General features: G+C 43.0%; 1 protein-coding gene across 1 annotated transcript in view; it reads right to left on the reverse strand.

Annotated features, from left to right (window-relative positions):
- Positions 1-12,872, reverse strand: part of HSD17B4 (hydroxysteroid 17-beta dehydrogenase 4) — a 96,190-nt gene that overhangs the window by 46,603 nt on the left and 36,715 nt on the right. The window contains exons 10-14 of the mRNA XM_062189273.1: positions 12,108-12,132; positions 9,403-9,531; positions 7,197-7,300; positions 4,103-4,339; positions 1,546-1,597 (exon numbers count right to left, since the gene is read on the reverse strand). Coding sequence (XP_062045257.1) covers positions 1,546-1,597; positions 4,103-4,339; positions 7,197-7,300; positions 9,403-9,531; positions 12,108-12,132 — 547 coding nt within the window. The remainder of the gene's footprint in view (positions 1-1,545; positions 1,598-4,102; positions 4,340-7,196; positions 7,301-9,402; positions 9,532-12,107; positions 12,133-12,872) is intronic.

A 12,872-nucleotide genomic window follows, 5' to 3' on the forward strand; every position in this document is an offset into this window, starting at 1 on the left:
TTCACATTTATGGGAACATAAACTTGAAAACCACATTAAGAAAATGCAGAGAATTCAAACAGTATTTTTCACTTTGTGTTTCAATGTGGGTGCAAACTGTTGAAATCTTTACTTAATATATGCTAAACTGATCTTCTGTATATGAAGAGAATTGAAAATGAATCTTGATGTGAATGGAAGGGGAGAGGGAGCGGGAGAGGGGAGGGTTGCGGGTGGGAGGGAAGTTATTGGGGGGGGAGGGAGGAGCCATTGTAGTCCATAGCTGTACTTTGGAAATTTATATTCATTAAATAAAAGTTAAAAAAAAAAAAAAAGAAAGCAAGAAAATGCAGAGACACTACTGAAGAGAAGTCATTCATGAGAAACCTAACTGTAAGGGAAATTAGGTATTATACATGTTTTCCTGTCTATATTACTTGTAATCATTTTAGAATACATGTCTGATCTCCCTCTTTATTCATATTTTAAAATCCCTAAAGGCAAAAACCTCTCTAAAAATTTCTGCTTCCCTTGTAACAATGGTTTCCAAAGGAAGCCATTATGCTATCACTTCTAAGACTCACAGGATGCTTCCCAGCCCCTGCCACAGCCATCACCACACCCACACCCAGGCGTACACGATCCCTTACAGATTCTCCAAGGTTGGCTCTGGAAACCGTATTTTACTAACATAACAGGTAATGCAGTCAGATGTAACAATTCTAGTCAGGTAAGAAAATTCTCTGATACCCAATACTGGCAAATGGTAGAAAGCCAGTAGATAAGGGATGAATACACAATTACTACCATCTCACATAAAACCAGCTGCTGGGAAACTCATGCCATGACACTCACTGGGAAAAAGCTATTCAGCTTCAAGCAATACACATGTCATATATTTTTTAATAAAATGAAAGGCTTAAGGAAAAAAAAAGATTCCAGCTACTTGCTGACCACTACATTTTATAACATGAGAGGACAAATGCTCCTTTTTGTATTTTATCACCTGATAAGTCCAGTAAGTATAGAATTAGACAACATTCTGACCTCAAAGGACAGAAGCAAAACAATAATACATCAAATGATAGTGAAAGACTGAGAATAGGAACTTTACTGAACAAGGGATTATATAAAAGTGTAAATGAGTATTAAAGCAGATTTGGTTTCATTTTCTCTAAAAGAGGAAGAAAAAAGTAAGTGTTTTATGAAGATCAGTGTCAAGATAAGCAGCTGAGAAAATGGAGAACTATAATCATAGGAATCATAACTGATAAACACACACTAAGTTTACAGTACACACATTATTTTGTTAATAACCCAGACAGCAACAGAAATAAATTGGTACAACTATGAAATAACTTCTTACATTACATTAAGGGACAAAAGTTCAGGGTTTCCAAAACAGGTTCCAAATAACATTAATCTACTCTAACAGTTTACAGGCACGTAATAATTTGTAATATGTATTATTAGGTCACTCTACGTGAGTTTAATATATTGATACACTCTGGAGGTGGATCAGAAAATAAAACTTTGTTTTTTGAAATTGGCGTAGCAAGTACTCACCTGATGTTGGAAGTGGCTTATATAGCTCCAAGTATTGCTCCCCATGAAGAACCTATGTTGGTGTAAGCAAAATTTTATTAGTAAACTTTTTCGTTCCATGTAGGTATTGCAAACCACAAGTGATATTTTACAGTGCACATACATCACTACTCCCCCCAAATTATCTATTAGTTTGGCTTCTACTTCTATCTGTACTGCAGTCCAAAGGCATCTCCTTTGGAGCAAAGACACATTTGTGTTCTTTCTTGGCATTCATACATCCTTGTTGACTGGTAATTACGGATTATTTGCCAATAGAGATTCTAAACTAGGCTGTCTTCCCAGTGCTTATAATAGTGCCGGAACGCACTGGGCATGCCATGAATATTCGCTGAACAAAAATGAACAAACGGGCCACTGCTGGTCATTTCAGGTCATACACATCAAATAGAAGTGACAAATAAAACACAAAGACAAACATGTTCCAAGGAAAAGCGCTGTTAATGTGAACATTCACTTGGTATAATATCTTATAAGTTATCCACAGAGTAAATACAAGGACACAGTATAATTTAATAGCCATTTAAACTCAAGATATCAAAAAAGAATACGAAGTAAGTAGGAAAACTAAAATGTAACCCTCACACCCAAACACACACTCCACAGCAACAGGACAGCACCCAGTCTTCCTCGATACCCAGGGGGCACAGAGGGGACAGAACGGATCAGAAGAATCATGGAGGGCCACCTTACTCTGTCCTCAATGTAGCAAAGATTCAGATTCCAAAACAGCTGTCATTCCTGGCCCCAGACCATGACCACCACTTTGATTTCCAATTCTGATGGAAAGTTCTGAAACATCTGCTCTAATATTTTCGTTCCTATGTTATCCAAATAGAAAAATAACAGCATCCAGAAAAAAAAAAATGAGAAAGTGACTAAAATAGCAAAATGCCCAACCCAGAATTCTCATCTTCCTCCCAAGTTCATCAAGAAAACTGAATCAAATACTCTAATATGCTTCCTTTGACCCAGGGCAGCCACAGGTTATGCAATCCAATCAGTCACAGAAACACAGTTCTAAAACTGGACAACTATTGCCATGCTTTATAACTTTATTGTTATGCCAAGAATTAAAATATAACCCACTTCAAAATCACTGACAGATGTTCACCCTATCTATCTTGTTGTTTTTTTTTTTAAAAGATGGAGTTTATTTTACTTTTTATTAATTGAACAGATTTCACATATTTCACAGATACAGTTTTTTGTTTTTTTGCCAGGCAGAGTTAGACAGTGAGAGACAGAGAGAGAGAGAAAGGTCTTCCTTCCATTGGTTCACCCCCCAAATGGCCACCACAGCCGGTGCCGCGCCAATCCAAAGCCAGGAGCCAGGTGCTTCCTCCTGGTCTCCCATGCAGGTGCAGGGCCCAAGCACTTGGGCCATCCTCCACTGCACTCCCGGGCCACAGCAGAGAGCTGGACTGGAAGAGGAGCAACTGGGACAGAATCCAGTGCCCCAACCGGAACTAGAACCGGTGCTGGCGCCGCAGGCAGAGGATCAGCCTAGTGAGCCATGGCGCTGGCCCACAGATACAGTTCTAAGACAACCATGCTTCCTTCCTACCTCCCTCCCTCAAACCCCTCTCCTTCTTTCCTTTTTCCTTTAATTTTTGCAATAACTTTTTTGTATTTCCTAAGTACAGTTTTAACAGCATAATAATACTTCCCACCAGAGCCTCCCTCCCTCTCTCTCTCCTTCCTACTTCATATTTTTAATTTTTACAATGACATGCTTTCAATTTTTTTATAATTACAAGCTTACCCCTCCACTAAAGAACGAATTCAACAAGCGGTAAGTAGAAAAACCACTGTTCCTCAAGAGGATAGACAAGGGCTACAAACAACAATCAATGCTCAAGCTGTCATTTCGCTCATCTCCCTACATTCTTGAAACATCTTCTTCATTTGACCTCTCAAATACCACATCCTCCTGAAGTTCCTCACTCTTCATGGGCCATTCCTGCTCCATCTACTTGCTACCTCCTCTGCGGCTCTTCAACCTCCAAACACGGCAGGGCAGGGAGACTTGGGCCTCTTCCCTACTGATCCTCACACACTAGGTGATTTCATCCAGTCAGGTCTTTACACACTAAATGCTAAGGAATCTGGACAGACCCCTCCCCTCAACTCTAGACTCATACATCCAACTGCCCATTTCATAAATGCACTTGAATGGGAGATGCACAACCTCAAACGTACCCAAGACCAAGTCCTGATCACCCCCAACTTAAAATAAGTAGATGTAGACACATACACACACACACAGGACTTCAAAAATTTTGAAAAAAATATGGAATTAAAATATGTTTATTCTGATGTAAAATAATTCAAAATCTACACATAGTTGGCTCATAATATGTGTTTTCCATGAACTTAGTGAAGATCTTTCTAGGCCTGCATTTCAAAAACAATTTCACACCAAAATAAACTGTATTTTCCAAGAACTTTGTGAATATTCTTGTATATAAAGACAGGCACACACATACACACGTGTGCACACGAATACTAGACCTACCTTTGCAAAGTTGATTGAGAGCCCAGGGATCTCTGCTAATCCTCCATTCATCATCGACTTCTGAGCTATGATAACTCCAAAGGTAGGCAAACAGGAGAAATCAGAACTTCCTTCATAAACAAATTTCAAATCTTTTGGATCCTTGACTGAAGCTCCCACTCCAAGGGCGTACATAATAGTTTCCAGTTGTGTGTAAGTAGAAGAAAATGAAGATAGCTTATAGCCAATAGCTCCAGCCTACAAGATGGTTGTAAAAAATGATTTTTTCATTAATATTTTCATCAAATCTTTCAAATTTTAATTCCTCAAAAATAGTAGCTGCTTATATACATAGTCTTTCTTTTGAAGGGGTGGGGAATGGATGTTAGAGAAATTCATGAGCATAATTCTGTCACTATATGTGGTTTTTAAAATAGAAATCAATTAAATAACCTATGGAAACGTCTTGCTTCTTGCTAACAGAGAGTGTGTGTCTCATATTCAATGTTCCTGTCTCGGAGGGTGGAAAGCTCTATTGATTCAGCAACCATTCACTCACCCACAGATAGAAAAAAGAAAGAATCTGTTATGATTCGGGATAATGGATTGCCTGCTAAGGTCTAAAATTCACTGCAACATGATACGCGAAACAATGCCTGATGTGAAATCCCTCATCATGGTTTCAGTTAAAATGAGATTTAACCTGGCCGGCGCCGCGGCTCACTAGGCTAATCCTCCGCCTTGCGGCGCCGGCACACCAGGTTCTAGTCCCGGTCGGGGCACCGATCCTGTCCCGGTTGCCCCTCTTCCAGGCCAGCTCTCTGCTGTGGCCAGGGAGTGCAGTGGAGGATGGCCCAAGTCCTTGGGCCCTGCACCCCATGGGAGACCAGGATAAGCACCTGGCTCCTGCCATCGGAACAGCGCAGTGCGCCGGCCGCAGCGCGCTACCGCGGCGGCCATTGGAGGGTGAACCAACGGCAAAAGGAAGACCTTTCTCTCTATCTCTCTCTCTCACTGTCCACTCTGCCTGTCAAAAATTTAAAAAAAAAAAAAAAAAAAAAAAAGAGATTTAACCTGAATTTCCTTCGTCTAACTGGATGCTGCATTCTTCTACTTAGCGATGATACACCTTTCTCATGTGCAGAGTGTTTGTTAGGTTATAAAAGAACAACATCCAGGTTTAAAATCACTTTTCAATCCTAAAGCAGAACTCAGTAGACACAGGCTAAGGGCTAAGGAGATTTTCACATTTTCAAAGGACAGTTAAAACACAGAAACATGAAGAATCTCGAACAGAAGGAGCCCACAAAGCCAAAAGTACTTACTCTGTGGTCGTTTACCAAAAAGTATGCTGACATCTATTCCTATTCCACAGAAAAATAACATTTATACCCTGGTCATATTATCAAGCTTCAAATTAGATTTCCAAGTTTTCTTTATCCTATGCCTATGACAGGTCACAACACAGCAGACTCTAAGGTTACAAATTACTTATTTCTTGCCATTTATCCAAAAGAATTTTCTTTTCAAAACAGGATATGTACAGAAGAAAGTAAATAAGCAAATTTCACAGAGCTATAGTCAGGATTTTATTAGGATTTCCGACAAAATGGAAACTTTTTACTTGCAGTCATGTTGAAATACTCCCAAAACACAATTTCTTGATGCGTTCCCTCCAAAGAAATGACCCAGAAGAAACGCTTAAATAAATATCCTTTTCTAGAAAGTTAGAAAAATGATGACTACAGTAGGATTAGCAATGAAAGTCAAGGGAAAAAAATGACCTTTGTCTAACTGTACTGAAAAAAAGAGAAAGCAAAGGCTACATTTAACATTTTAGCTTATGTTCATTCAAATTCTATCAACATTTGGTACATCTTTTACAAAATGTTTTGTGTTCACTTAGTTGACAACAAATTAATAACTTAAGATGAAAAATATTTTTGCAAGTGAAAAAAATTGTTCAGAATCCAAAGTTTTGCCAAGAACTGGCATTTTCCATATGGAAGCATAAAGCGCCGTGTGAGAAAGGGGAAGGGAAGCAGCTGCAGGTCACCTCCCCCGTCACACTGCCATGGCGCCCAACCACCCCGCCCCTCTGCAGCTTAATTCAAATATACTTCAAGGCAACACAAAGCTGGCCTTCAACAGACAACACAGATATTCACGGGCAGAATGAGGACCGCATGTGGAACAGAAATTGTGGGCAAGCAGAGACAGCCAGAGTAGGTATCAGTTCAGTCCTTTTTCTTGTCAGCTGAACTAACCCATTGTTTTCCCTCTATCCCTGAGCTATTCTCAAGTAACAATGGAGCAGGAGAAAAACAGAAAGAAAGAAAGAGAAAGAGGTGGCCAAACTAGTAAAGCAACTAACTTGACTCATCACACCCCCAAAAGGAGACTAAGACTGACACACAGGACTCCAGACCCTGTTTCCAAGCCCCAGGAAACACCAAGGGAATAAACTCGGGGACATACTCTCCATTCTCAGGCCCCTCTCAGTCACTAGGAAAAGCTTTAGAAACTGACACTCGGTTTCCCTGATCTCCTTCCAGACAGCTCTTCCTTAGGGCAAAGAAAAGCACAGTACAGCACCGAGAAACCCAACAATGAGAGAAGGAGTGGAGACAAATCATAACATAGCCTGGACCACTTCAGAAAGGCCCCAGCCTCCTCCTGCCGTTCAGCCTTCGGGAGCTCCCTGTCCTACAGCCACGACCACGTCTGAGTAAATCCTCCGCCATCAACTGTCTGTGGTCTGCTTCTCTCCCTGTATTCCTGTCGGAAAGACAGTGACTGCACTGCAGAGGAAAGGAGAGGAAAAAGAGGGTGGAGGGGAGAAGGGGGAGGGGCAGAGAAAAGCAGGGAGAGGGAGAGAGGACGTGGGGAAGAGAGGGAGAGAGGGAGAGAGACAGAGAAACAGGAGGAGAGAGGGAGGGAGAGAGGGAAGGAGGATGGGTGGATGGATGTGGGAAAGAGAGGGAGAGAGAGAGAGAAATAGGAGGAGAGAGGGAGGGAGAGAGGGAAGGAGGATGGATGGGTGGATGTGGGAAAGAGAGGGAGAGAGAGAGGAGGAGGGGAGGGCAGTCACAGAAGCTTCAGCCGGTTAACTTACAAATCCTGCTGTGGCTGCAGAGGCTGTGCGACTCGTACGATTTGCTGCCACCCCTCCTTCTGAATCTACTTTACTCAGAACTTCAAGTATACTGCCAGTGGAATCTGAAATTAGGAAAAATAATACAAATATTTAAAAGTAAAGCTTTGTTGAAGAAGTGGCTAAGAAAAGACTAAAACACGCTAGATAATAACTCCTCTAACATTCATCAAACCTACTACCGCGGTCTCCATTGTCATCATGAACTCATTGTACAGTGTCAGGCTACTGCAGGAAAAACTGTGGGAGATTTTAAAACAGACCAAAGATAACTGGACACCTTCAGCAGAGCACAAGGCCTAGTATAACATAACCCTTCCAGGTCATTTGGGCTGTGAACATTTCAATGTCCTTGAGCTGTGTTATGACTCTGTAAAGCAGGACGCTTGTCTACAGCTCCGATGTTTGTCGACGTTTGTCAGCTCTGTCAGGTGGACAGACAGCTGACTTCCCTTCTCTCCCGCGGGATGGAAGATGCCAAGATCACCCCCAGGCTCTGCACAAGTGATTGGGAAGAAAGATAAGGCCACCACCATGACCAGTGACTCCAGACTGGCATCGAAAGCTGCTGCTCTGGGGCTCAAAAGCTACCTGAAGGAGGTTCACGGGGCAGCCACGAACACAAGAAGAGATCCTGAAAGCTGAGCCCCTTCTAACACACCTCAGAGACGTGGGCTTCTTCCACACTCAGACAAAAACCCTAACAGTCTGAGATGACCAGAGACATCTCCCAGTCCCAGGGACACCAAGATGGCTTCATGCCTGGAGTCCTCACCCTGCAGTCCCGTTCAGACTCTACCCAGAGGAGAGGCTATGTAACTGGAAGGCACTCTGCATAGGACAAACACACTCCTGGCTCAAACATAGGCTAGTTTGGTTTTGCTGGGATTTGCCATCTGTGAAATGAAAACACTGGAGTAAGGACTCTGGAAACTCAACTCATACAAAAGGTAGCCTTTGTTTTTACTGTACTTTAAATATTACAATATCTTTTCACTTACAATTATATGACTCAATTAGCTGTTTGAAAGTAACAGTCTAATATTTCAGGAGTAGAAGTACTTTGAAACAGATAGAGAAAAGTTTTTAATATATTTTTTCTTTTTTTCACTCATTTTCACTAGTAGGTAACTATTATACACTAAATTTATCTCAAATATCAAGGTACAGAAAGCAAAAACACTACGATTTATGACATGACAATGAGCGTACAAACAGAAAAATATCATTAAGGAGAGGAAAACAAAATAGTCATTATTCAAATATATTCTGCCAAACTTTGAAAACAAATTTACTAAGAAAAAAAAAGTTTTTCTGTAAAATAACTGACTCATAATCTTTCCCAGAAGAGTCCTCTAAGTCGAATGTATTATACATGTGAGTTACACTAGAAAAAGTGTGGATTAGTTGGTTACCTACTCCTGTGGCATATCACAAGTGATCCAACAATTCAAGTTAGCAAGCAGCAGTCCTGTGTATAAACTGTGAACTCAACAAGAACCTAACACCAAACACAAAGGAAGTTACAGCAGACAGTCTCTGCCCCAGAAGAACTGACCACGCAGTTAGGGAGCTGCATGTTCATGAGACAAAAGCAGTGGACAGCAGTTACAATTAGACGGTCAGGTGCCCCAGAAAACAGGGGTGAGGGTGGGGGGTTCACTGAGCACCTGGGCCTTGAGTTTCTCTAAAGACACACTAAGAGTCAGCAGACCTGAGAAGAACAGAGCTGTGAAAGGAAAAGTCAGGGTGTGTAGTGAAGATAAAGTGCTTAAAACAAGGCCACACCCAGGCACTGGGCTGGACAAAGCCAAGCCTGAATAATGCAGGCTTAAGGAAACCCTCAGAGAATTAGAGTATACTTGGGTCTGCCTTGCAGCACATGGCCAGAAAACAGAAAACTTAAAGATCAACCATCAGCTGGGGAGGGAATTTAGTACAAATGACATCTGTCCTCCACCCACACATAAGCCAAAAAAAAAAAAATAAAAAGAAAGAAAGGAAAAAAAAAAACAAACACCATGGGAATAACATCAATACACTAACTGTGAGGAGATCTGACACCTCACAGAGCAGAAGATATGCCACAGATGGTGAAAGGCAAGGCAGAAGACATTTCCCAACAAGCAGAAGAGTCGGCGGGCTCCAGCACCCCAGCCAGGGCTACCTTGGATGCTCTGAGGCTTGCTGGCATTATCAAAGTCACAGATCTTCTTCCAGTTGGCCTTCACTGCCTCCGGCGTCATCAGCTGATTCCTCTTCCTCACAATGGCTCCCAGGCTGCGCTCCCAGCGAACTGGTGACACAAGGAAAACCAAGACACTCGGCACCTCATTTAAGAAGGAAAACAGAAAATAAGGTGCCTAAGAGCCCTTTAACTGATTTTCTTTAACTTCAAGAAAAAGGAAACTCAGAAAAAAAAAAGTTCTAGTTTCTAAAGAATTGTACTGCAAGCTTTTTTTTGACAGGCAGAGTGGACAATGAGAGAGAGAGACAGAGCTAGAAAGGTCTTCCTTTGCCGTTGGTTCACCCTCCTATGGCCGCCGCGCTGCGGCCGGTGCACCACGCTGATCCGAAGGCAGGAGCCAGGTGCTTCCTCCTGGTCTCCCATGCGGGTGCAGGGCCCAAGCACTTGGGCCATCCTCCACTGCACTCCCGGCCACAGCAGAGAGCTGGCCTGGAAGAGGGGCAACTGGGACAGAATCTGGCGCCCCGACCGGGACTAGAACCCGGTGTGCCGGCGCCGCAAGGCAGAGGATTAGCCTAGTGAGCTGCGGCGCCAGCCTAAAGAATTGTACTGCAAGCTTTAACATGCATTTTCCCACCAAACCCATTAGGAAAACAGTATTTGAAACTGAAGGGGCAATTTCTCTTTGGACCACGTCAGACACTACATAAGGCAGAATGTTAAGCGGAATCTGAGAAAACCACAGATCATTAGGTAATACAATTCCCTCTCCTCATTTATCAAATGAAGATAATGAAAAAGAGCTCTGTTGGGTAGCAAACTGAGGACTGATGGTGGTAATAGGTTGAAGACTCCAGACAGTGGCCACCACTGTGGCACAATGGGTTAACCCCTGCCTATGATGCTGGCATCCCATATGAGCATGGGTTTAAGGCCCGCCTGCTCTGTTTCCCATCCAGCTCCCTGCTCATGTGCCTGGGAAAGCAAAGATGACAACCCAAGTGCTTGGGTCCCTGACACCCATGTGGGAGACCAAGATGGAGTTCCAGGTTCCTGGTTTCAGCCTGGGCCAGTCCTGGCCATTTAGGCCATTTGGGGAGTGACTCAGCAGGTGGGAGATACCCTGCTCTCTATTTGTCCCTCTCTCTCTGTAACTCTGCCTTTTAAATAAATTAAAAAAAAAAAAAAAAAAAAGGTTCCAGTTAACAAAAAGTGCACCAATCAGGTCTCCACAAGTAATTCTCCTTTTGCTCATTTCCTACTTGCATAAGAAATCAACTGATACACAGCTCACACACATCATTACTGCAGCACAGGTTCTACAAGGGGAATTTTTAAATTGTTTTCTTTATAAAAATTCAGAAGAACAGCCACTAGTAACCTGATTTAAATGTAAGGCCCAGACTGTGGTAACTGTTAAAATGAAGATTTGTGTTGAGGAACTACGGAAATGCCTGCTCCCACGGAGAATCCAGCAGTAAAGTGGCAGACACAGCCCTTGCTTGCAACCCTCGACGTTCTCATATATAACAGACAGCACAAGACCCAGAAATGTTTGAGGAATGTAAGTCCCTTTAACAACTGGACATAACAGCCATTAATGCCAAAAATACTGCTACTGTGTAAAAATGCCCTCCAGTGATGGCAACCTTTTAAATAATTCAATTAACTGTGTAATTAATTTTGATAGTTGCAGCCAACTGAAACAAACTGAAATAGTCAAACTTTCACCGTTTTTTTCTAACGTCATAAATCCATCATCAGACTCGGGGCTCACATTTGAGAAATGAGGCAGGCGAGGGCTGATGCCACTGCTCACTGTTAGTCTAAAGGGGACCCAGCCCCACAGCTCACTTGGAATTTCTACCCTGGAAAGCTGTCAGTCTGATTCTGCTCCCTGATGTCTCATGCTCCAAGGAATAAGGGACATGAGAGAACCAGAGAACGTGCCTGCTGCGCCGTCGAGACCACAATCTCCATGCTTCCCTGCCACTCACTGCTCTGCTCAGTCGGCAAGGACGAGCGTGCCGGGGCGGGGGGCTTCCAGACACACGGGGGATGGGGCGGGGGGCTTCCAGACACACGGGATGACAAAGCGTCAACACAGAGACTGTGCTATCTAAAGGCACAGCCAGTCCTGAAGAAAACAGCAAGTCCTCAGGAAGAGCTGCCAACGGCTCTGAAGAAGAGATGGGTTCTTGCAGGTGAAGTGCCTGTGGCGGGCCAGCACTGTGGCATAGTGGGCTAGGCCTCCGCCTGCAGTGCCAGCATCCCCTGTGCGCGTCGTTCGTGTTCCGGCTACTCCTTTCAATCCAGCTCTCTGTTTATGGCCTGGGAAAGCAACAGAAGATGGTCCAGGTGCTTGGGCCCCTGCAACCACGTGAGAGACCTGTTGGAAGCTCCTGGCTTCATATGGGCCCAGCTCCAGCAATTGCAGCCATCTGGGGAGTGAACCAGTGGATAGAAGACCTTTCTGTTTCTCTCTGCCTATAACTCTGCCTCTCAAATAAATATATAAAATCTTAAAAAAAAAATGGACTGTGGCTCTAACAAGGGTTAAGACTGAACACACACACGCCGCAGCCAATGCTTGGGCCTCCGGCAACATCCTAAGCCAGCTGCGCTAGGACATGCAGGTTTAAAGAAAGGAAATAATCCACAGCAAACCACAGAGAGGCACTTACGTTTTCCAATCCATCCTGCTCCAACCTACAGAAAAGAGGGGAAAAACATTCTATCATCAGTTTGAAATCACCAACAATTTTTTAAATTAAAGAAAAGAAAGTTATCTTACTGAGAGTATCAGCATGCTAGGTGACAGTGGAAGACAGTGATACAGCTTCCGCAAGTCCACTGGCCAGCACGGCCTTGCACTGCTCCATGTTCCCAGAGCAGAAACATACAGAGGTCAGAGACCAGGATCCGACCAGTTCTACCGACCGGCTGTGAGACCCCAGCCAAAAGCATTTCTCTTCCCTAAACCCACACTGCCTCTAATGTAATAAAAGGGTCATGATTTATACTTCAAGGGCCTACCAGGGAGTTTAAAAAATATAAATAGTACACTGCCTCACATACCACGGGCTCCAGAAAGATCTATCGAATTTTTAAAAAGATCAAAGCCAAATAAAGAGCATATGACTTAGGGAACTACAAATATTCACTAATGAAACATCTTTATACAGAGATAAGGCAACTGACCAAATACTAGCAGCTACCCAGAAAGATAAAGTTTTCATTTCTATAGTTTTTTCCTAGAGGTCATTTAAGATAATCTTCAGGGGGAAAAAATGTCAGATATAAAGAAAAGCTCCTGTCATGTGCTCAAACACCACACTGCAGTGTGGCAGAATTTACCATAATTTCACCCATATGTGACACAGAAAACGAACCAGCGGAAGGCAGATCTAGTGGTTCTAGGCTTACAGTAGGATTTTCATTACCTTTGC

This window comes from Lepus europaeus, chromosome 4 (assembly GCF_033115175.1).
Source record: "Lepus europaeus isolate LE1 chromosome 4, mLepTim1.pri, whole genome shotgun sequence".
NCBI classification, from domain to species: domain Eukaryota; kingdom Metazoa; phylum Chordata; class Mammalia; order Lagomorpha; family Leporidae; genus Lepus; species Lepus europaeus.